This window comes from Schistocerca piceifrons, chromosome 4 (assembly GCF_021461385.2).
Source record: "Schistocerca piceifrons isolate TAMUIC-IGC-003096 chromosome 4, iqSchPice1.1, whole genome shotgun sequence".
Classification (NCBI taxonomy): domain Eukaryota; kingdom Metazoa; phylum Arthropoda; class Insecta; order Orthoptera; family Acrididae; genus Schistocerca; species Schistocerca piceifrons.
Window position 1 is genome coordinate 632,978,515 of NC_060141.1, and position 26,077 is coordinate 633,004,591.

At 41.7% G+C, this 26,077-nt stretch overlaps 1 protein-coding gene across 1 annotated transcript in view; it reads left to right on the forward strand.

Moving 5' to 3' along the window:
- LOC124796348 (transmembrane protease serine 11G-like) overlaps positions 1-26,077 on the forward strand; it is a 288,019-nt gene that overhangs the window by 209,812 nt on the left and 52,130 nt on the right. The window contains exon 4 of the mRNA XM_047260491.1: positions 5,290-5,347. Coding sequence (XP_047116447.1) covers positions 5,290-5,347 — 58 coding nt within the window. The remainder of the gene's footprint in view (positions 1-5,289; positions 5,348-26,077) is intronic.

Consider the following 26,077-nt stretch of genomic DNA (forward strand, 5'->3'; position numbering starts at 1 on the left):
CATGGACTGCATCTTGAGGCCCAGGAGGCGCAGAACTGGAGTGAGTCGAGCAACTACAACAAACCGAAAGCACTGTGGGTAACATGGAAGTGGGCTGTGTGACCAGCAATGAGGGGCGACCAGAGGTGCCAATGCCATAGAGACATCAAACAACGAGGAGTCCTGATGGCGCTGGCCTCTGTCAGCCAGACCATGTTGAAATCACAAGAGCAGAACCCGCCGTGATGCCTCAATCACCGCCACCTGCGGCCGTGCGGTAAGATGCTCGTTAGCCGCTTGATAAATTTCAAAGAAGTGGGCAATGCAGAGAATCTCTCCCAAGGAGGGATTGTCGAGTTTCAACGCCGCAGTACAGACCTCAGGATCAGGAGCCAGCTGAACCACTACATTCCAGATCAGGGAGTCTGCATACAAAGCCTTACACTGCTGATTGGTGCACATAAAATTGCATTGGCAGCTGAGACCCTGCAAACCCATTACCCAGGAACAATACGATTGAACTGGCTGTTTATGGTACTGGTGGAACTCCAGCCGAGAGGTGACCACATGATAGTGTTGGGAATAATAGTGTATCAGCAAAAGGCATATCTCCTGGAAAGAGAGAGCCACAGGATCAGACAACGGTGCCAACTTGCAGAGAAGAAAGAACATGTCTGGGGAGCCCCAAGACAAAAAGAACGACCGCTGCAAGGAGTCGTCCGTGACTTGAAAAGTTGTGAAATGTTGTTTCAGTTGATGTAAGTAAGTTTCCCAGTCCTCTTTAGTGTCATTAAAGGGTGGGAACGACGGCAGACACGGGAAAGCATGAGACACCCAAGGACAAATTGGTCTCCTGTTGGGAGATGTGTGTTCAAGCTACAGTATCTACTCTGATAAATATGTAAACGAGAAAAATAAAGATGCAGAAGTTAATAACATTTGTTTTCTTTAAAAATCTTTAAGAGTTTTCACATAATAATTCAAAGATATTGCTTTTCAGCATTAACCAAAGTCCTGTCGATGTCAGTATTTACGTACAGTGGGGCCTAAGGGGGCAGTGAGCGAATGGGACAGGGGAGGGTGGAGTTAAGAGTTGGAGGTTCTCTGACATTTTTCTCAGCCCAATTCCTAGCTTCAAAGAAGTCTTGCTGGATGAGGCACACAGTGGCTACTGTATAGCCCAAGTTCTTTTCTGCATCTGAATGGCTATGTGCGGTCTGTTCCCTGGCACCCCATCTGGCAGAACCGTTACAATATCTGTTATGAGCACTGTAACTTTTGTTTGTTACTGCATTATGTTGAGCAATTTAGTGTTCATTTGTCTCTGTACATAAAAGTACGATTTCTATAACTTCCAACTTAGTTCAATAAAAGCCAAAGTAAAATGACTGTAGGAAAAAAGTGAAAAAATTGTAAAACAAATGGTAGTTAAAATGACAGATTCAGTTTATAGAAAGTCCAAGTAACCTTCAGTGAAATTAGAAGCACAAGCATCAACATTAACAGTGCAAGACAAATTCCAATGTTATTTGAAAAGGAGAGAGAGGATAGGTCAAGGAACTGTCTGATGATGTGATAGAAGAAGAAATGGGAGTCAATATGCATGAAATATGGGATCCTACATTGGAAGTGGAGTTAAACAGAAATTTGACAAACATGTGTTAAAATAAGATGGCAGGCACAAGTAACATTAATTAGAAAATTCTAAAATCACTGGGAGAAGTGGTAAGCAAATGATTATTCAACTTGGTCCATAGAATCTATGAGCCTGCAGACATACTATCAGACTTTCAGAAAAATATCACATAAAATATATAATAAAGTGTGAGGCATCTATAATATTCCTTAGAAATTTCTAAAAAATTGATGTAAATGACAAATAGAATCTGTGAGACTGGAAACATATCATTAGACTTTTAGGAAAATATCATTCATACAATCCCAAAGACACTAAGGACAGACTAGTGTAAAATCATTCACACTATCAGCTTAAAAGTTATGCATCCAAGTCTGTCAAGAACAATATACAGAAGAATGGAAAAGAAAATTGAGGTTCTGTTACATGACGATATGACGATGAGTTTGGCTTTTGGAAAGGTAAAGGCACTAGAGATAAAAGTCCAACACTGTGGTTGATAATTGAAGCAAGACTGAAGTAAATCAAGACATGTTAATAGGATTTGTGACCTGAAAAAACTGTTTGATAATGTAAAATGGAGCAAGATGTTCAAAATTCTGAGAAAAATATGAAAAAGCAGTGAAGAAAGACAGGTAATATACATTGGGGTGACAAAAGTGATGAGATACCTTCTGATATCATGTTGGACCTCCATCCGCCCAGCATAGCGCAGCAACTCAACATGGCATGGACTCAACAAGTATTATAAGTCCACTGCAGAAAAACTGAGCCATGTTGCCTCTACCATCCATAACTGTTACAATGTTGCCAGTGCAGGATTTTGTGCATGAACTTAATTCTTGATAATGTCCCATAAATGTTCAATGGGATTCATGTCAGGTGATCTGGGTGGCCAAATCATATGCTTGAACTGTCCAGAATGTTCTTCAAACCAGTTGTGAACAATTGTGGCCCAGCAATATCCATAAAAATTCTGTCGTTGTTTGGGGACATGAAGTCCATGAATTGCTGTAAATGGTCTCCAAATAGCCAAACATAACCATTTCCAGTCAATGATCGGTTCAGTTGAACCAGTGGACCCAGTCCATTCCCTGTAGACACAACCCACACCATTATGGAACCACCACCACGTCACACAGTGCCTCGTTGACAACTTGGGTCTAGGGCTTTGTGGGGTCTGCACCTCACTCAAACCCTACCATCAGCTCTTACCAACAGAAATTGGGACTCATCTGACCAGGCCATGCTTTTCCAGTCATGCATGGTCCAACTGATATATTCATGAGCCCAGGAGAGACACTGCAGGTGATGTGCTGTTAGCAAATGCACTAGCATCAGTCATCTAGTGCCATAGCCCATTCACGCCGAATTTTGCTGCACTGCCGTAACAGGTACTCTTGTCTTACATTCCACATTGATTTCTATGGTTATTTCATGCAGTGTTGCTTGTCTGTGAGCACTGACAACTCTAGACAAATGTCACTGCTCTCAGTCTTTAAGTGAAGGCCACTGGCCACTGTGTTGTCTGTGTTGAGAAGTAACACCTGAAATTTGGTATTCTTGACACACTCTTGACACTGTGGATGTTGGAATATTAAATTCCCTAACGATTTCCAAAATGGAATGTCCCATGCATTAAGCTCCAACCACTGTCCCGCATTCAAAGTCTGTTAATTCCAATCATGCAGCCATAACCACTTGAGACACCTTTCCACATGAAACACCTGAGTACAAATGACACTGCCAGTGCACTGCCCTTTTACACCTTGTGTACGCAGTACTACCACCATCTGTATATCTGCTTATCGCTATCCAATGACTTTTGTCACCTTAGTGTACTATGTGTATGGGAACCAGAAGGAAATGGTGTGAATGGGAGACCAAAAATGAAGTTCTCAGATTAAAGTGGATGTAACACAAGGATGATGGCAGAAATAAAAGACATGTTCTGGAGTGGGATTAAAATTCAGGGTGAAAAGATATCAATGATAATATTTTTACAGGGTCTTTTACATGGAAGGAACAATCTAATGACTACAGATACGGATTGAGAGTAAAACAAAATAAGTTGAAAGTAATGAGGAGCAGCAGAAATGACATTAGCAATAAGCTTAATATTGAAATTTGGGTCCAGAAAGCAGGCAGGGTTAAGGAATTCTGTTACCTTAGAAACAAAAAGACACATGGCAGAGACAGCAAACTACCACAGGCAAAGAGGGCATTCCTCAACAAAAGAAGACTGTCAGTATCAAACATTGACTACAAATTGAGGAAGAAATTTCTGAAAATATACATTTGGACCATAGTATTGCATGGAAGTGAACTATGGATTGTGGGAAAACAAGAAAAGATGACAATCAAAGTGTTTGAAGTGTGCTGCTACAGAAGGATATTGAAAATTGAGTGGACTAATAAAAAATGAGGAATTTCTCAACAGAATTGTCAAGGAAAGGAATATGTGGAAAACACTGACAAGAAGAAAAGACAGGATGGTGGGATATGTGTTAAGCCACCAGCTAATATCTTTCATATTGCTAGAGGGCAAAAACTAAAAGGGAAGATGAATATAGAGAAATATCCAAGATATAATTGAGGATGACATTTGTAAGAGCTACTCTGAGATAAAGAAATTGGCACAGGACAGGAAATCATGGCTGACCATGTCACACCAGTCAGAAGACTGATAATCCAACATTGAACATTAAAAAATAAAGTAATGTCTAAGACTGCACGTGAGTAATAAGTGTCAAAAGTGAAGTTATGAAAGCCTCTAATACGTATAATTGTAGCAGAGTAATGATGGAAATAATATTCTTCAATTTTTCAAAGTGAAGAACAGTGAAAAGGGCTTATAAATATGATATGTAAAGGGTATGCAATACAAAGAATATCAGAAAAGAACAATCACCATATTTCTAAAATCATAATCATGAACAACATCCATGCCTAGGTAGCAAATATCTTATAGTTGCCAAATATACTTTACCACAGCAGAAACCATGCTGAAAAGATGCAGAATGGATGAACAGTGATTCGAAAGGTTTAACATGAGCCAGTGAGATCCTGTTCACCTTGTTTCTAGCAGAGTTTGATTTATGGGTAGAGTATGCTGTAGGAAGATAATAATTTGAGCTGTTTGACTTTAAAAATGGGGAGGGATAGCATAAGCCAAAAAAGAATGTCTTTCTACTATTTTTCATTACTGCCACTGTTTGGTTGTTGTGATGAACTGTCTAGTGTTGTCAGTATGACATATGGCTCATAGTCAGCTGCCAAGACGAATAGTCAAAATTGAAGGTTTTTATGTGATACACTGAAATTTGCTCTTTTGAAAGTGATAACTAAAGACTGTCGATATATCAGAATGACTTTTCTGGCACCCAGTGTGTAAATATTTGCAGTCAGCTTGTTCATTTACAGACTGTCATACAATTTCTACTTCCCAATGAAATAGGAAACAGTTGAGTTAGAAATGTTTAGGAGAGCTGCAGCCTTCCACTCTGATTTGTTACTCTGAAAAACTTAAAAGATATTTTGTCCATTGTGCTCTATTATACTGATGCGTAAGCTGTCTGATCTTCCATGAAGTGGGCATCGCCACTTTTAATTACACTGTGAACCACCAAATATTGCACATGAAATCTTTACATGCAGATCTTCTATCATTACAGGGTGACAGTGGCGGTCCATTAGTAGTTTCGTCAAATGATGGTCACTTCGAACAGATTGGTGAGTAAAACACACTACTGGTATATAAGTGTGACCTATTACATCATCAGTAAATGTAAAACCTTTCTGTTGCAACAGTGACAACGTCGTTTCAGATTGTCGCGATAAAAAGTCTACATTTTAATTGATTTAACATGTATTAAGCTGAGTTTCTGTGCTGCAGCACCTACAGTCCAACAGAATGTGTGCTCCAACACTATTACTTATTTTGTTCATAAAGTATGTGACTTACCAAAATACAACTGGGGTGCAGCAAAAAATTCTAAAATTCTATCAGATTACTAGTAATTTTTTTATCTTTCTCAAAAATTAATAATAAATATAAAGAAATTAAAAACATTGTGAATAATCACAATTTGCTAAAGCATTTTACATACCCTTGAATAGAGAATTTGAAATTCACATTCTCTTTCAGGACAATGATACTCACCTTCACTGTAGCAAAACTGTTCGTGAGTTCCTGAATGAAAATCTGTCCATTATGGATTGCACATGATAGTCCCGTTCTCTGTACATTACCTTGTTGGAATTTTTGGGGTGGAGGGGAAGGAAGGGTATGTTGCATGAAGGATTGCATCTACAGTGATAATAGCTATCCTGGAAAACATATTTTAAAAATGACAGGAAACTGAAAAGAGAATTGAAACATTTAGTGGCACAAATGGTATGTATATGGGAAGTGTCTGTACTTGAAAATAAAAATATTTTGTTTGCATATATTTTGCTCACTGTTTTGCACTGAAAGGTTAAAAAGTGGATACCTTGCAAGGGAGACACTGTACTTTTAGGTGCAATCTTATTATCATCCGCATGCCACAAGACAGTGTTGTCACATCAGCTTTCTTCAATTACAATGTATAGGGTCACTGTGAAGTGCCAGTGCTGTGGTACATCTGGATAACAAGGATTCTACAGCACTGACAATGTGTTCAAAAGGCAGAATTTTGGCGTTGTTCAAGATAAAAACTCTCCAACCTTGGATCAGTTCTGATAGTGTTAGCATATTTGCACTAGGCCTACTTCTCCCTAATTGGTACCAGACATGTTCGGGAAGCACTCTGCCCACAATACCCAAGTAGTGCCATCACCTTACAGCATACCATACACCAACAGAGTTGTTGGGGGATGAAGACGATTGTACATTTGAAGATAATTAGCTCCAAAGACACTATCATATTGGAGAAGAAAAAGGTGAAGTACCTCATTCTGTTATTTACAAACTGTCAAGCAACTACTCCTGATGAAGTGGAGGTCTGCACACACACACACACACACACACACACACACATCTATATGTATTTCTGCCCTCACCTTCATTCAGTCATCACACACTTGGGTGTTTCACACTAAAAATAGGGGTTATTTCCCACTCTCTATTCCTTCCAGATGCATTGATTGTCAGGCTTGACACTACATAGCAAATTCTCACAGTGCAAAACACAATTCACATCCACATTGTCCCTCTGGTTTACACTGTTTGAATGCCTTGGTAACTTCAACTGTTGACAATACTGTATGATACATTTTAAAAATAATTTAGAAAACAGAAACACAGCCACAAATTTGTTATGAAGGCCTAACACTTTTTAAGGACTGATTTTAGGTTTCAGTTACTGAGGATCTGGTGTCACTAATACTGGAGATTGTGAGCCTCAGATCCAGAGGCACATTTCAATTGTGAGAAATTCTACACAAAAACTTGCTCACATCTGGAAGGCCCCTCCATTATTGCCAAGACAAAGCTCATCCTCATACAAACTCATCTTCTTTATCATTACCTATGCAGCAGAAACTTGGACTGTGAAGATGGTGGATTGTCGCAGGACTGATGATCTGGAAATATGATGCTATAGTAGGTAACTTCGAACCCCATGGACAGCACAACAAACTAATGAACTGATCCTGAAGCAGCTCAGCATCAGAACAAGACTTTTGACACTTATCAACCAAAATCAGTTGTATTTTGATCACGTACCCAGGAGGCAAGTGAAAATTGAAATAACAGTCATAGAGGAAAAAGTCAACAGCTGAAGACCTAGAGGACATACACCATTGTGGTGGATAGGACAGTTTATGATCCTTATCAGAATGGGCTTGCAGTAAGCAAGTCAACATGCCCAAACAGAGCTTCATTGAGGCAGGTCATCAAGGGGCTTACTACATGATGCCACTTAACGCTTGTGTAGGGTTAGGTCAAAGAAGAAAATAATTTATTTGAACTCAGAGATTAACAATTTCTCTGGATGTACCTGAAAGGAAATTTAATATAATTAAACTTCATGTTTCTAACAGTCAAGGAATGAAGATGAAAAGTAGCCACAGTGATATATTTTTGTTGTTCAGAAAATGTTACACTTTTCAATTTGGAATAGTTCTCCATTTGTGATTTATTTTATGTGGCCATCTTATTTACACAAAAAACCAATCTTGAGACCATGCTTACAACAGCTGAATATCCAGTGACATAAAAAGTACACAATAAGATTCTCGCTCTTGATCACTGAAAACTCAGTTTAATCAGTTTTTTTTTTAATTTTCCTCTGGTTTCAAAATATTGGACAGCCAAGCAGTATTTTGCCTTATTGTTTCTTTAATTTGGAACTTGGCCATTACTCCACCCACAATCAAGTTCTACATGTTGCTATTCTGATGATAATGTCTATGCTTAGTTGTCATCATTCTTTTCTGGAAATGGTGGAGCTAAAGATTTGAGAATGTCATTTTCATGGATTTAGAATTCTTTGGTCTGATCTTGTGTACACCCCTGCACCTGCCTTTCAGATGAATGACCAGTTCATTCAAAAGCTTTTTACATGTATAACTGATTCATTATAAAACCAAGCAGTATCGACTAATGATTAGTGTACTATGCCCAACTACCAGAGTAGTGTTGAAATTCAGTCACTTGAAGGAAACACTGCTCTCATGATAGGCCTGTAAAGCCTGCACCACTGCCTTTCACATCACTGGCACACTAGCATCACATGACTGATGGCTGTAATCGTGTTTAATTTTTCCTCATAATATTTTCTATAATATGAAGACAAGCACAATGATGCAGTTTGATGGATGTTATATCTGTAGTATGACATCTCATATCCTTAAGTCATCATCAGCAGTACAAAGGTCAGTCCAAATAGAATTCCTTTGAAACCCCAGGCCAGAATCACACTAGTGACAGTTAATTCAGGTGATGTTGAGGAGGACTCAAAAGTTAACAGTAGTTTCTTTTTTTGTTCTTCCTTGCCCACTTTGAGAGAGGAGGGTATGCATGCATACAGAATGTATGAGACCCTTTGGCGCCTTAGAAAAACTGATGATGTGCTGGGGTGATTCAGTTTTGTTGTTGTTGGAATTCTTAATTTATTCCATATAGACTTTCTGTGATCTTCTTCTAGATCTTGTTTTTTCTGATTGTTATTCTTGCACCTCTGATGTCCATATACTCTTCTTATCACTAACTAATCTCTTTTGGGAGGGTGTGTTTTGCCCCTTTCATTTGGCCTTGCACTGAGAAAAGCCTCCCTGATGCCTCAGTGAAGGTCAGTCATAAAATTTAAACAAAACATTTTGCATCAGCCTCATGAATTGCACAGTTTTTGCTTCTCAAAGAGAAACCTCTTTCTCAACACACTTTTGCCCACCATCATAATGAAGATAAAAATAAATGTTTGGTCTCAAAGCAGTTCAATAGAGTGCACTGTGTTTCCATTTCTGAATGCAATTTATGATGGTTTGTGTGCACTTTTCAGTCTTTCAGCAAGCCTCAAAGAGTTATTTCAAGCTTAGACAGTCACACATTATCAGTATGTGACAAAAGGAGAAGTTATTACAAAATGGTTGCCCATAAAATAGATGTACATCACTGCAGTGTTATTCGAACATTCAGCCACTGTCATGAGACACAAAACTTTGAGTATCCACCTTGAACTACTCATCCTTTCCCATCAACAAATCATGGCTCATAAGTAACCTAAGGAGAAGCAAAAGAACTGCACACCTTTTTTGGAGCAGCTGTGAGACCTGTGTCAACCTTGATAGTACATAACAGTCTCAACAGAATCAATTTGGCTTATAACCAACTATTACAAAACAGTACTCATCCCCTAGCAGTGTGGTTCACCTAGAAGGTGACAGTAAACACCTGGAGTGAAACCTGGATCAATAATGTCCAACTATCTTCTCTAAAGAGTGACATCTGATAATCATTGTAGATGTGTGAACTGGTCAAGGACCAATCCTCAGTTCAGCCGTGCAGACCGATGGGTTTAGCAGTCATGTACAGCTGTTAGATACCTCTCATTGCTACTGAGATTAATTTGAGGACTGTATAGTATCGGGACATCATCCTCTAACCCGTTGTCAAACACTGCAGTCAACGTTATTACAATGTGTTTCTCTTTCAACACAATAATGCACAAACACATCATGCCATCCTCTGAGACTCAAAAATCAATGAAATAAGAGTGACTCACAGTGCCTAATAATATGAGCTCAGCTGAGTGATCTAGAGACCAGTTGAAACGTGCAGAGCATCATCAGTGCAGCCAATCTTGTAATCAAGGGAGAAGAGTGTGAAGATTGCTAAGAACCAACCCACAGTTCTTGCATGCAGACCCACAGTGTCAGCAGGGAAGTGGGTCAGTCGTGTTTTGGGTTGGTATCTTGTAGAGTTGGTGGATGCCTCTGATTGCTATTGAGGGTAATTTGAAGACTGCATAGTACTGGAGTATTAACCTCAAACCCATAGTCAAATACTGCCCTTGCAGGTGGGCTATTGTTGAAGAGTAGGATGGAATTTAGCAGCAGCGTCTCATACACTGTGTGGAGCACGTTAAAATACACGGTGTAAAATGGTGTTGAATGTTATCCAGCAACAGATTTTCACACATATCATAAATGTGCAAAGCTGTGAGCTTTCAAACAGACTGCCTTTATTTTGGTTAATGTTTTGTTTTAATTTGTAGTAAAGTTACATTTTTAACTTCATAAGGCTTATTCTTTCATACATTTCTCCCCTTGAATTTAAATACAGACACAATCATATATATGCTGGTGAACCAGAACTTTTTTTGTTATTTTGTCTAATCTTGTCAGTTGCAGAATCCTATACAGGGTGACTTTGTTAAATGGGTAAAAACTACAGGAAATAATCCTTGAGAGGATAAGGAGCAAAAGAAGTCTTATGGACACATGGCAAGGAATGCATTCCAGTAGAGGTACACCCACTTGAAGGTGGAGACAACATATCTTTGACAGTACAGGTTGCAATGATTGAAAGCAAACATGATAACACACCAGGCAAGTGAGTACGTTCTGTCTAAAATAGTGTTTTAGCTCCACACTAAATGCTAGTAGTGGACCAGAGGTGGTCTATGTCTGCAACTTCAGGGTCCAGGATGATTACTGACCTTTACGTAAACAAACTGCTCACTTGGCTGTGGCCCATATGTATGGCTGCCAGAAGCTTTTAGCCTTTTGCAAATGAACCCCACAGTTCTGCTCTTATGTTTATATAAGTCTAGTTTATGACCAAATTACTACAATTTATGATCCACAATGGCTCCCTTCCCCCTTCACTCTCTCCTCCCACTCCTCCACTCCTCTAGGCCAACTGGCTGAATTATAAATGGTGCTTGTGGTGGGCTGAATTTAATTACTATAATTTCTGGCTGAAAAATGTCATCATGGCTGCCCAGGCACTTTGACATTGTCACCCCAATGAGTGAGCACCTCTTGTTGCTATTTGTTGTTTTGGGGCAATTTGTTACAATTTATGTGGAAACAATTGTTATGTAAAGACACATGTAGATTATCAGAAATATGAGACTTTTAATGTTTAAGAATCACTGCAGTGTAACATTTAAACAAATTACACTGACATCCCACAGGTTCATGTTTTACATTTAACATACTGCATTATTTAAAATAATACACTCTTGTTATGAACAAATGACAGGGATTTCCCATGGTTTCATGTTTTAACGATTACCACAGTGCATTATTTAAACAAACTCAATCTTGCCACATATAGGAATGCTTCACTGTAAGGAACTTGTCCCTTCATTATTAGTGTGTTAAAAATAATGGCCTACGCACTATGGTGTCACTATCTGGCTACCTTAGAGGCTTTTGATGTTATAAGATTATTGTAGACTTGTGAATAACCATGGTAAAGCAAAAAAAATCCAAGTAGGAGCAGCTCTGCAGACAAGTATTTATATTAAAAACTATATTTCTAAATTACACTAATATGTCATATTTAAACAATTTCTGACACTTGTGCTGCCACCACCCTCCACTACCACCACTGAGATATGCACAGGAGAGGTACACATCTTATTTAAAACAAACAAAAAATGTGAGGAGGAGTCCCGGATGTCATCATCTCTGAATTGTGTACGCCTCTCCTGCCAGCTGCTGCAGGATCGACAACCACTGTGCCACTACCACTGCCACTGCTGCACCATATTCCAGTGGTCTCAAGAAGACCACTATTTCATTTCTGAGGATAAGACAGTGCCTTGGCCAACAGGTGCTTGCATGCCTCAGCAGCATTGGTCACGCCTGAAATAACAAAATTAAAGTCTCGCCCCTTCCATGCATGGCAGCAGCAGACCTCAGTGTGCATATAGACACAAGATTCGTTGTTTGGCAGGCTTCTACTTGTCTATGTGGCAACAGGTGAAAGCATCTGCAGGGGCAACTGCCATGGACAGCAGTGGACACCATATATAGACAGTCTTAAACACTCTCTAATAATTATATAACTGTACTATTTCCAGGAATGAGTATTACTAACATTCCATTACCCTGACATATTTTTCCTTAGCAAGACCTGTACAGTAACCATTCTTGTGGTGACTGTACTATATATGAAACTCATTGTTCTGTGATGGCAGACCAATCGCAGGTGACCATGCACCAACCCACGTATACCATCACATTTTATTGTGTACAAAAATAGGAAATCTATACTTTTTTTAAATGTAGTAGGGTCTAAGGCACTTGACACACAAGCTTAGATATTACAACAAGCACTCCTGCCTTGATTTTGAATGCACAGGAAAATACAGATGATTTTGGCATAACAAGCTCTTTATATCTTCTCAAAATGCTTCCCAGTATTCCACTAACTGTCACATTCTCCTTCTCATGTAGGAGAAATGGTCTTTTTTCCTTTGTTCTGTATTTCACAGAGACAAACTTGGACATCATACCCACTTAAATTAGTTAAACAGTAGCACTTGATTGCAGGAACTGACAGTCCAGTTATGGCAATGGCTTTCTTCATTTAAGATCCACTATCATAGCAGTCAGAGATGCATACTGTCCTTCCTTACAGTTGTCTGATGCATTTGCTAAGGTGTTTTGGTACATATTAGTAATTTTGTTTACGCATTTCATAGCTGTTGTTAGCTGAAACAAATACAGCTCGTCACATCTTAAATGCAGTGACTAGTGTCAATGGAAAGCATTGATTTGTTCCTACTATGGGCAAAATTATTTTAAAGCGGAATTTTACATAGTCATTCGACAGTCTAGTGCAACATACATTTAATCTATATGTATTAACAAGGACATTAAAACATGAAGAACAGACAGTACTCCTGCAGAGCAAAGTGCAGGACACAAGCACCTCACACCACAAATCCATCCATGTCAGCTAAGTAGCAAATGAAGTCAGATGTGTAATAACACACATCATCCACTGCATTAGGACTACATCCTGTAGTCATTTTTAGATTGTATAGGAACTTAAGTTAGAGTACTGTTACATGGTATGGCCTTGCCTTGTGTTCTTTCCTTTAACAAATGTTCCATTAAAACTACAGCTTTTGTGACATCAAACAATGGAAAATCCAGGATGAAATGTGACAACGTTATGAATGGGATTGCTGTTACTCACCATATATCGGAGATGCTGAGTCACAGATAGGCACAACAAAAAGAGTGTCACAGAAAAAGTTTTCAGCCAACAAGACCTTTGTTAAAAATTTAAAAATAGATCACACACACACACACACACACATGACAACAGTCTCTGGCAGCTGAAGTGTGGCTTCAGCTGCCAGAGGCTGTGGTCATGTGGGTCATGTGGGCATGAGTTGCATTTGTGTGATCATGTGTGTGTGTGTGTGTGTGTGTGTGTGTGTGTGTATGTGTGTGTGTGTGTGTGTGTGTGTGTGAATGTGTGTATGTGTGCGCACACGCGTGCACACCTATCTGCGACTCAGCAGCTCTGCTTTTATGATATACCACATATGCATCCCCTTCTCCCATCTTCCTGATTTTGAAATTCAGTTTGTTTGTTGTTGGCAATCATTTAATAGTGCCTGTACTAAAAATTAGATGCATAACACCTGCTTGCCACCTTATGGTGTGTAATGGAAATACATCCAGCATATAACCATTATCACTACTTCATCTGTGAGGCATGAATGATTATCAGTAAGTCTTCATTGTAATCATTTCATAAGATGTGTGTAGGAAAAAGTAGTACATCAAGCAAAACTTACTCGTTCAGATTTTTTTAACAGTACATCTCCTCCGTGATGTACCATGCCTTTCTTACAGTGACTGTCACTGGCATCTGTTTAGCTCCTCACACTGACTGTACAATGGATCTTCCCTACTTCTTCTTTTAATCCAACCTGATAAGGGCTCCAGACTGACAAGCAATACTTCAAAAATCAGTCTAACAATGTTCCGTACACCACTTCTTCTTTCTTGGATGAATTACATTTCATTGTGTAGACATGCTACTTTAGGACAGTTACTTCCAGGCATTATATAGCTGGTATTGTTTACACTGACATCACAATGGATCTTTTTGCCTATTTTTGTGCAATAGCTACATTTATCTGTGTCACAGTCCCTGTACCAATCAATCATCCTCTGCAATTTGGTAAAGCATTATTATCTTCTAATGGACAACTGTATCATCTATGACCAGCCTCATGGAGATCTCAACATTTAGATGCACCACCTCTTGTTCACCACATTTAGATACAATGTAAACCATCTGTTTTAAGAGAATTCCAATGTGAATGGATGATTATAAAAATGTCCACAAATCCATTGATTTCTGTGAGTTCTCCAACATTTGGCCATGTTTCATCGTTGTTTACAGTAAATGCCCGTATCTTGTATTCCCTACCTGTATCCAGATTTTTCCATACACAGTGTTTTAAGGATGTGTAAGCTCCACTTACACATCTACAATGGACTGTTCTTTCGCCAGTAGCAGTTTTATTATGGAAGTCGTTTTGCCATGTACTGCAGTCTTTGTTCTCTCTTCCATTTCTAGTTTTCTTTTTCATACATGTAACATGTTAATTGCACTCAAAAGACTACTTTCATTAATAGTGAATGGTTTAAGTCCATTTCATACATTGGTTCTTTTTCCTCAGACCTGTAGAATAATATTGTTCATGGGGACCAATCACACTTCAGTAATATCTATAATTTGATGGTATTGTGGAGAATGTCAAAAAGTTAAACATGTTGCAAACCTACAATCTATTTGCAACATTTTAGATGATTGTGATCTGTGATCAGAGCTCTGTAATCCTATGTGGGTATTATGTCTTTTGTGTCATCTTGTTGCCACCACAGGCCAGTACCATGGGAAGCAAGAAGAGGATGTTGTTCGGTGGCCAGTACCCTCTTTCTATAACACAACTGCACGTATGTGTTAACAGGGTTCCATATTAACTTAAACAGGAAGCTACTTAAGATAGTCCATATGTTGTGGTACAAGCTCTCCATAATAGTCCACATTATCCTCACTGCTGGTGAAGTACAAGTCCGTTATGTACACTACCCTGGTCGCTAGGTACTGACTGACTCTGAGCTAGAAGTCGAGCTAACTGTGAATGTGACTCCCACTTGGCTGTGACTGATGACTTGAATCGTTGGCTCACACTGGAAGCGCGTTGCCTGCGAGTCTGTTTTTGGCCTCTCTCCAGATAGGTGCATTGCTTGTGCCTACATACCCCCCTCCCCCCCCCCTCCCGTGAAATGCTGCACCACTGTCATTTAGTGAAGCTGCAAATGACAGCAGGGACGGAGGCAGGGTGCTGGATGTAGAGATGAGCCGGAAACCATAGCTGTGGAGGACGGCATACTTCCAACTGTACCCCACCATCTGGCTTCCGGGACAAGAGGAACATCCTCCAGAAAACTGCTGCCAGAACACACTCCAGGCCTGAGGGCACAGCATGGGGTGATGATGGCGACAGTGATGGCAATGACATGTCCAGGTCCATTAGGTCAGCGAGCAGGGACTGTGGGGACGAGGGCGCATTGTCCATCCACTCTGCCTGGGATGCCCTGGCAGCAACAGTGGGTGGCTGCAAAGGCAATGCAGTCACGTGAAGCTGTGGACCTGAGGGAAGAAACAGCAGCAGAATTATGGGGCAAATGACATGCACAAATATGGTTCTGGTGGTGGCGCTGCAAATCATAGGGACCTGCAATCAAAGAGCCAATGCGTTCCTGGATCACCCCTCTTTCCCAGCACCCACACTTACCATAAATCCTGAAAATAATGAGATCACGTCATGCAAAGTGATACTGGTGAGCCATTGGCTTCGCCAGATGCTGTGGTGGGTGTAGCAAGTGTAGCACTGTACAATGGCGGCGGCCATGCAGAAGATCCAGAGGAGGTGGTCCTTCTTGTGGGTGGGAGTAACAGGATGTGAGAAAGAGTTGCAGCACCTGTTCCCATGTGTGAGTGTTGCAAAACTTGGCATCTGTTCCTTGAACGTGCATATGAAACTTTCTGCTTCGTTCAAAGTCATGTGAAGTGAACTGTGGTCCATTGTCCGACACAAGTACTTCTGGCAAGCCTTCTATGCAAAATATTGAGGACAATGCTTGAATGGCACTAAGTGACTTGGTAGAGTTCATAGGCAATGCAAATGGGAACTTGCTAAAGGCTTCTACCACTATGAGCCAACGAGTGTTCCAAAATGGTTCTGCAAAGTCTATGTACACTCGTTGACATGGTGATTGAGTCTTAGGCCAAGGTGAGAATGTCTGTGGTGGAGCAAATTGGTTTTCCATGCATGCAAAACACTGTGACATCATCTGTCCAATGTGGGCATCCCTGCCCTGCCAATTACAGTGCCATTGTGCAAACTGTTTAGTGGAAACAATTCCCCAATCTCCTTGGTGGAACAATCATGACACATCCTTTTGCAGTACCTTGTGAATAAGCATACGCATAGTCCACTGTAATTTTGAACTAGAATCACACCTTGTTTTACTGAAAGGTTATGCCAACGAGCAAAGAATTGGCGTACAACTGAGTTCTGGATACTGTTCAATGAACGAGGCCAAGATGTACGAATGTAGTGTAACAAAATCTTGAGGTCTGGATCTGCTTCTGTGGACTGTGCAATTTCTCTACAGTACAAGGGAAAAGATTCCAGCAAGTCCTGTGCATCGATTTGGCAACAAGATGAGGCAGATGCATCAAAATCAGAGTCTGTGCCCATTGGAAGATGAGATAGGACGTCGGCATTACCATGCTTTGCTGTAGGTCTGCACACAATTTCACACTTATACTGCGAAAGCAACAAAGCCCAGCATTGCAATTTTGAGCAGTGCATGTAGGAACCAGCTTTGACAGATGAAACAAGGACCGCAAAGGCTTGTGATCTGTCACTAAATAGAAGTTACGATCATGCCATGGAATTTGGTCACACCATACGCATTAGCGAGAGCTTCTTTTTCTATTTGAGAATAATTGCACTGAGTCTGAGTGGGCAACTTTGAGACAAAAGCAATAGGTCTGTCTTGTGCAGCAATTCTGTGTGAAAGCACAGTGCCGATTCTATAGGAAGAACCGTTGACTAGCAAAACTATTGGCTTGCCAGGATCAAATGTACTAGACATCTGTCACTAAGCAAAGCATTTTTGAGTTTCTGAAATGCGACTTGACAGTCTTTAGTCCACAGAAAAGGTACATTTTTGTGATGCAAGCAGTGCAATGGACGCACGATCTGAGTGGCATTTGGTATGAATCAAATGTAGTACATCATCTTGCCTTGTACTGACTGCAGTTCAGACACATTGCGAGGAGCAGGCAGGTCATGGATTGCAAGCAAATGTGATTGGAGGGGGCGTACACCCTGACTGTAGTTCAGTTTGAAAAAAAGTCACACTTTTCGAGACGGCACATGAGTCCTGCTTCTGACAACACTCGAAAAAAGTACACAAACTGGCAATGTGTTCCTCTGGTGTATGACCTGAGACAACAATATCGTCAAGGTAGTTTGAACAAAATGGCACTTTTGCAGTCGGCTGTTCCAAGTTAACGTTGAAAAATGGCGGGTGCAGAAGCACTGCTGAAGGCAAACCCAAATACTTGAATAGTCGTAAATGTGTATTTACAATGAACATTTTCTGTGATTCTTCGTCCAATGGAATCTGCAAGTAGGCATCACGTAAATCCATCTTAAAAAAGTAATGTCATGCACCAAGCCTGTCCATGAGTTCCTCAGGGGAAAGAAATGGATAAGTATCAACTACTGTCCGTGGGTTGACTGTAGACTTGAAGTCAACACAAACGCAAATGCAACCAGAAGGCTTAGGCTACAACATGAGAAGACTTGCCTATTGACAAGCTTGAATGGGGCAATTACACCATTATCTTGCAATTCTTTCAATTCACTGGCTACTTTGTCTCTTAAAGCAATTGCAACAGTGTGGGCCCAGAAAAACTTAGGCTGTGCATTGACTTTCAATATAACATGTGCCACAAAGTTATTAGCTTTTCCCATTCCTTCTGAAAATAGTTCAGGAAACTCTTTAAGGAAGCTAGTGGCACCGTATTTTGGTGCAAGTGTAGAGACTGACAGTACATTGTCATGGGTGCTAAGGCCTAACAAATCAAAGGAATCTAAACCAAGAATGTTCTCACTATCTCTGGATTTGAACACAGTAAAATTCACTATCCTAGTGTGAAATTTGTAAGTGGAAGGCAAACTACACTGTACAAGCACTAGAATTTCCTGTCCATTGTAAGCAGTGAGGTGCTTGCTAGATTTAGAAAGGCCTGGTGAGCCTAACTGTTTGTACGTGGCATGATTAAGCAAAGTTACTGAGGTACCTGTGTCTAACTGAAAGTTCACATGACGGCCAGCAATTCGTAATGAGGAAAATAGTTTGTCAGAATGTTGTTGCTAGGGCAAGAAGGAGGCACAACCTTAATCTACCTTTTATCAGAACCTTTGTAGGTTTTGGAAACACAACGTTCACTGCATGTGCATGAGCCTGTTTTACTATGGGAGCAGGCAAAATTGGTGTGTTTGTGCTGTTGCAAACAAACTACTTGGACATGGCCTTGTTTTCCATACATGTAACACACTGCATTAAGCGATGGAAAAACTGTCTTTTATGGTGAGCAAAACATCTAGGGCAAGACTTCACTAAATTCACAAGTCTTTTTACATGTCTACAGGGCTGTCCACATGGCTGTGTACATGCTCATTGTTGTGGTTGCTTGGGGTGGTCACGAGCAAGGGGTGACTTGACCTGACAAATCGGAGCCTGGTCAAACTTGTCAGCCACTATGGCGCCCAAATCATATTGCTCTAATATTTGTAATACTTAAGGAAGTGATGGATCAGAGTACTTTAGGATCTGTTCCCGTATTCTACTATTGGGGACATTGAATGTTATTGTATCCCTAATCATTAAATCACTGTAAAAGTTGCCACAACTACACATGAATTTTCACTTCCTGGTTGTGCCCATTAATTCTGTGTACCATTGACAGTACATCTGTTCTGGCTTTTTCTGCAAGCAAGGTAACTGATATGTGGCTGCAGTTACTTGGACTTGCTGGTCATAGTACTTGGTTAATGCAGCAATCAATTGGTCACAACTGAGTTCATCAGCAGATGCCGTTGGAAATAGTTTTTGTATTAACCTGAACACTGAGGACCCCGCATTCGAAAGGAAGTATTGTGGTTTTACAATACCTTTAGCACAATGAACTTGACAATGTGCTTGGAAGGTATTTGAGCAATTCCTCTTTGGTGTTGTTAAATTGCCAGAACAGTGGTATGCTGGTCGGCACCACCTGTTGGGCTCATAGGTCAGTCAGTTGTGGTTGTGCAGTCAATGCAGCTTGTGCCACCAGAAGTTGTTGTACTGTCGTCAGTAAGGCAGCAATTTGTTGGTTCTGAAACTGAAAAGCTTGTGTTACATCCATCAAATTGGCCATCTGCAGCTGAGGCGCAGGGGCAGGGCATGGATGGGGCAAGGTAGAAAAGCAATCAAAGCCTCTGAAAAGATAAATTTGATTAGTTGTGCAGCTCCCCTCCTGGAATACAAGCAAGAACACAACAACAAATTAGCAAAGAGAAACATGATCATACCTGCAAGCTAAAACACAAGAGAAGCATGCAAAATCTACTTCCACAGTGCATTGTCAATGCATGCTTGTACGACGGGAAGCAAGGAGAGGATGTTGTTTGGTGGCTGGTATCCTCTTTCTATAACACAACTGCACTCATATATTAATAGGGCTACTTAACTACTACTTAACTTAAGATGGTCCAAGTGTTGTGGTACAAGCTTTCCATAACAGTCCACATTAGCCTCACTGCTGGTGAAGTAAAGGTCCTCTATGTACACTACTCTGGTTGCTAGGTACTGACTGAATCTGAGTTAGAGGCTGAGCTAACTGCAGCTGTGACTTCCACTGGGCTGCAACTGATGATTCGACTCATTGACTCACTGGATGACTGACTGACTAGAGGGGCCCTCTGGTCCACGGCAGCCATCTAAACACTGGCGGTCAAGAGAGCATTGGCCTCACTGTAATAACTTCAAGTCGAACAAATATATTTCAAGGAAAACGCAATACGTGAAAGTCACAGATCAAGTAAACAAAGTAAGACGTGTGTACACTTTAACAGTCAAATCATAACTGAGTCCAACTCTAGCAGCTGCTGCCTGGCTGGCCCCTTAGGTGGCGCGGCTGCTGCGTGGCTGGCAGACAGCGCCGCATGTAGAGGACGCGCATAATTGCGCGGCGGCACTTTGAAAGATCGGTGAGTCACAACACTTTTCACCCCTTTGAATTTTTTGCACAGGTCTTGATGGAGGTGGCCTGTAGATTGCTAACGTCCGTAGGTGTTGTTTGACTGGGCGTAAAGTCTTGAGGAGGAGGCTTCCTGTGCGGACGGAAGTGTCCCCCACGATAACGGGTCGAGATAACAGGAGACGTGGGGGTCGAATCTGCTGGGGCACCAATATGCCCATTGCGACAAGTCCGGTTGTAATAACAGGAGACATGGGCGATGTGTCCGAGTCCGTAGGAGAAGGAGGCGAGTAGAATTGCTCCGATAGATGATGGACATCTGGTTCCTGCATGGGCACGTCTCCTGGTGGCGTCAGTTCTTGTGCTGGCACCGATATGATGGTGAGAGGACTGCGTTGTGAGTAATGAGAGATTCCAGTATCCCAAGCGTCAGGTAGAGCCGAAGGTGGTGTAGCGGCATCCAGAACAGGTGTTGCCGGCACACGAGGCCAACGCTGGTCCGAATGATGCAATGCAACACCTGTGTCCATCTGGATTTTATACAGGCGTCGGCCACGGTGTCGTAAGATGCGGCCAGGACTCCATTTTGGCCACCTGCCATATCCCCATACTCATAAAAGGTCGTCAGCGGTGAACCAGCCAAGCGAAGGCACCCGCGGCCGTGAGATGGAAGGCTGCAGAAGATGAAGTAGCGTGCGGGGCTGTCGGCCATGCAAGAGCTCAGCCGGGCTGTGGTCACTCATGGGGGTGAAATGGTAAGAAGCCAAAAATTGGAGAAGTGCATCATCAGCAGCAGAAGAAGTCAGGAGTTTCCTCATCTGAGCCTTAAATGTGCAGACCAATCATTCAGCCTCACCGTTTGACTGTGGATGGAACGGAGGGGCCGTGACATGCATGACGCCGTAACGGGCACAAAAATCCACAAAATCAGAAGAAGCAAATTGCAGACCATTATCAGCAACAAGAGTAGAGGGAAGGCCTTTCAAAGAGAAAATGCAAGCTAGAGCATTGGTGGTTGCCGCGGTGGTAGGCGATGTGCAACGGGCAATGAAAGGAAAGTTAGAGTAGGCATCAATAATGAGAAGCCAATAAGTACCTAAAAAAGGTCCCGTGAAGTCAGCATGAATGCACTCCCAGGGCTTCTCAGGCGAAGGCCACAGTGACAAAGATGACTTCGGGGCGGTGGCCTGTGATGCACAAGGGCTGCAGGCAGCGACCAGATGTGCGATTTCAGAGTCGATGCTGGGCCAGTACACATGACAGCGCGCCAGAGATTTTGTGCGAGAGACACCCCAGTGCCCTTGGTGAAGGAGGCGCAAGACCAAAGCACGCAAAGCCGCAGGTCCCACAACACACGGCGAAGTATTTTCGGTGGAAAGGAGGATAACACCATCCCTAGCCGTGAGGCGGTAACACAAAGCGTAGTAGTTCCACAACGGATCAGAAGTCTTAGCGGATGGACAATCTGGTCAACCATTCTGAATAAACCGTAAAACCCGGGAGAGGGTAGGGTCAGAACCCGTAGCAGCCACCAGCCGGTCCCCGGTGATGGGAAACCCATCCACAACCCGCTGCTTGTCAACATCCAGGTGGAAATACAAAAGTTCATCCCTATCGAATGCCAGATTGGGACCCATGGGAAGGCAAGACAGTGCATCAGCAATCGCATGTTGAGCCGTCGGCCGGAAATGAATCTCATAATTGAAACGAGACAAGTAAAGAGCCCAATGCTGGAGGCGGTGTGCAGCCTTGTCAGGAAGTGATGTTGATGGATGAAACAAGGAAACAAGTGGTTTGTGATCCGTAACAAGATGAAATTTGGATCCATAGAGAAAAACACCAAACTTACGAAGAGCATAAATAATGACCAAAGCTTCTTTTTCAATTTAAGAATATTTTTGTTGGGCATCCGTGAGCGTTTTGGAGGCACAAGCAATGGGTTGTTCAGAAACGACAGAAAAACGGTGCGCAAGGACTGCATCGACCTCATATTGAGAGGTGTCTGTGGCAAGAACAAGATGTTGGCCAGATCAATAAGTAGCCAGGAATGGGGCCTGTTTCAGCATAGTGTTCAATTTCTGGAAAGCCGCATCACATGATGCAGACCAGTGAAAAGGCACGTTTTTATGCAACAGGCAATGCAACGGCTGAGCCACCGAAGCAGCAGATGGTAAATACCTGTGATAATATGCTATTTTCCCCAAGAAGGCCTGCAGTTACTTAACAGATATAGGGCGATGAAGGGCATTGATAGCAGCGACAGTTTGCTGAAGCGGACGAATACCATCCCAAGAGAGTTGAAATCCCAAGTACGTGATAGATGCCTGAAAAAATTTTGATTTCTGAAGATTACACTTAAGACTTGCAGTCTGTAAGACATGAAAAAGTGTGCGGAGATTTTGAAGATGTTCGTCAGTGGTGGAGCCAGTGACAACAATGTCGCCCTGGTAATTTATACACCCAGGGACAGTGAGCAATAACTGTTCCAAGAATCGCTAAAAGAGAGCAGGGGCGCTGGCAACCCCAAATGGCAATCGTTGGTATTGATAGAGGCCAAAAGGCGTGTTAAGGACCAGAAATTGCCGGGAAGCACCGTCGAGAGGAAGTTGATGATAAGCTTCTGACAGGTCAAGTTTAGAAAAATACTGGCCTCCAGCAAGTTTAGTGAACAATTCTTCAGGTCAAGGCATAGGGTAAGTGTCAATAAGGCATTGAGCATTTACAGTGGCTTTGAAATCGCCACAGAGACGAATATCACCATTTGGCTTAGCAACGACAATGATAGGAGAGGACCACTCACTGGAAGTGACAGGAAGCAAGACCCCCGAAGCAGTGAAATGATCCAGCTCCCATTTGACCTGATCATGAAGGGCCACAGGAATGGGGCGAGCCCAAAAAAACTTGGGCCGAGCAGTGGGTCTGAGCGTGATATGAGCTTCAAAGTCGTTTGCACAGCCTAACTCAGGAGAAAAAAGGGACGAAAATGTCATCAACAAGGAATCCAATTGAGCATAAGGAATAGCATCAGAGACGATATTGACAGAGTCATCTATGGAGAACCCAAAAACACGTAAGGCATCGAAACCAAAAAGATTCTCCATGTTACTATGGTCGACCACAAATATGGGAACAGTGCGAAAGACAGATTTGTAAGATACCTCAGCATCAAATTGTCCCAAGAGTGAAATCTTCTGTTTATTGTCCACCTGCATGCGAATATCTCGACCAAGTATTTGGACAGTGAGGAATAACTTCCCTGAAAGGGAAGAAGTACAATTGACAGGCAACACAGAATCAGAATCAGCATCATGTTCATGAACATCACGTATGCGGTCAGATTTGCAAACGGATGACACATGACCCTTTTTTTTGCATTTGTGACACACAGCCCAAGGTTGTGGACAATCTTCTTGTGAATGTTTCGTAAAACACCGCGGATATGAAGGAAGTTGCTGTGGGTTTTGCTGCAGTTTCTTAGAGGTTTGTTTACAGTTAGGCCGAGGCTGCACTTGGGAGCATACTGTGGCCACGTCGGCTGGTGGGGACACACCACACACTTCGTCAACATCACACAGAGGTTGTGTTTCCCCCATGTCGCCCCATGCCTCTATTTGCGCTCCAGTGGCGTGAGAAATTTCAAAAGACTGAGCGATGGATAGGACTTCATCTAGAGTCGGATTTGCCAACTGAAGGGCATGTTGCCTAACTTCTTTGTCGGGCGCCGATTGGATAATAGCATCCTGTACCATGGAATCGGTGTAGGATTCTGTGTGAACTTCAGTGACAAACTGACACTTTCTACTGAGGCCGTGAAGTTCAGCAGCCCAAGCATGATAGGATTGATTCAGTTGTTTTTGACAACGATAAAAGGCAACACGAAAGGCTACCACACGCGTTTGCTTTTGAAAATAGACGGACAGAAGTGAGCACATTTCAGCAAAGGACAAAGACGCAGGATCTTTCAAAGGAGCCAATTGTGGCAACAACCAATACATTTGAGGTGAAATCCATGAAAGAAACAGAGACTTACATGTTTGTTCGTCTGCGACATGAAATGCCAAGAAGTGCTGTCAAAGACGTTTTTCGTAATCAGACCAGTCTTCCGCCGTCTCATCGTAAGGAGGAAAAGTAGGTAGAGACAACGATGAGAGACGCCCCGCATTTGATGCCACGACAAAATCATGAATCGCATTTGTGAGAAGCATTTGCTGTTCTATGAGACCTTGCAATAGTTGTTCTAAAGTAGCCATGGAAACATGTGGGTCAACAATGGAAAAGAAAAATCCCATCCTCGTCGCCTATTGTAATAACTTCAAGTTGAACAAATATATTTCAAGGAAGATGCAATACATGAAAGTCATAGATCAAGTAAACAGAGTAAGACGTGTGTACACTTTAACAGTCAAATCATAACTGAGTCCAAGTCTAGCTGGCTGGCTGGCCACTTAGGTGGCACTGCTGCTGCATGGCTGGCAGACAGCACCGCATGTACAGGATGCGCGTAACTGCGCAGCGGCACTTTGAAAGATTGGCGAGTCACAACACTCACATTGCCTGTGAGTCTGTTTTTGGCCTCTCTCCTGATGGACCCATTGCTTGCACCTACTATCGATCTTCCAGCAACCTCCTTGCCACTTGGTGTGCTGGTGACAGCTTACACCAGCACAATGACAATCAATCTGCATCTGCTGCATATGCACACTGCTACTCTACACCTCCAAAACACTGATGTAGGGAGGAAATTTAGTGGCATGTACCTAATAAAGTATCAATCTTGAACTGTTTTTAAAGCAAATATCACATCTCACCCAGTTAACCAGCAATATCACTGTCACCTGGCCTTCATTAATATGTGGTGCTGGAAAAGTGAATAAGGTACAACATGCTCAAGGATAGACTCAGATGTCATTCACCGAAAACTTGTTCTGCTTCTCTTCTCCTTCTGCATTTAAAAGATTAGTCATCTACTTGTTCCTTATACACCATCCACGTACAATCCTTAAGTGTGCCTGGTGATATAGTTACTAGGATGTTATGGGTGCAGGTATGCTGTATGGAGTTTTGAGGTCATAGATCCATGTTCTGGACTATGTAACATTCATTTAAAACATGTGCTATAGTATGTCTTTTCCATAGTAGCTACAAGAAGAGAAGTGAGCCAATCCCCACTTTATTAATTACAGAGTGCTGCAACACTGCCACTGATTTCTTTGCTTATAAAAGCAGAAAATACCCCATTTTTTAAAGAAAGAAGGTGATGCTACCTTACTTTAATAAAATCACCACTGTGATGTACTCTCCATACAACGTACAGCAATGCAATTGTAATTTGCAATGGGTGTATTATTCTGCTACATACCCCAAAGGTTTATGAACCAAGATTCTATTGCCAGGAGAGTAACTTGACACAGTTTTGCTGTAACATGAACTGTCACAATTCTGTTTCCTTACCTGTAGTTGAAAGTACTAGTGGAAATCCTAAAAGAATTTGTTATACATGTTGATTTTGATACAAAACTCCTTGCTCTCAATAAAATGTCATTTATTTCCAGTTTGAACTGCTGAGAAATATTTTTAAAGGATAATTCTGATGTATTAATAATCTGTTGCAATCAAGTTCTGTCCTATACATTCATAGAATATGGAGGAAAGGCTTTTAGCATTGTATA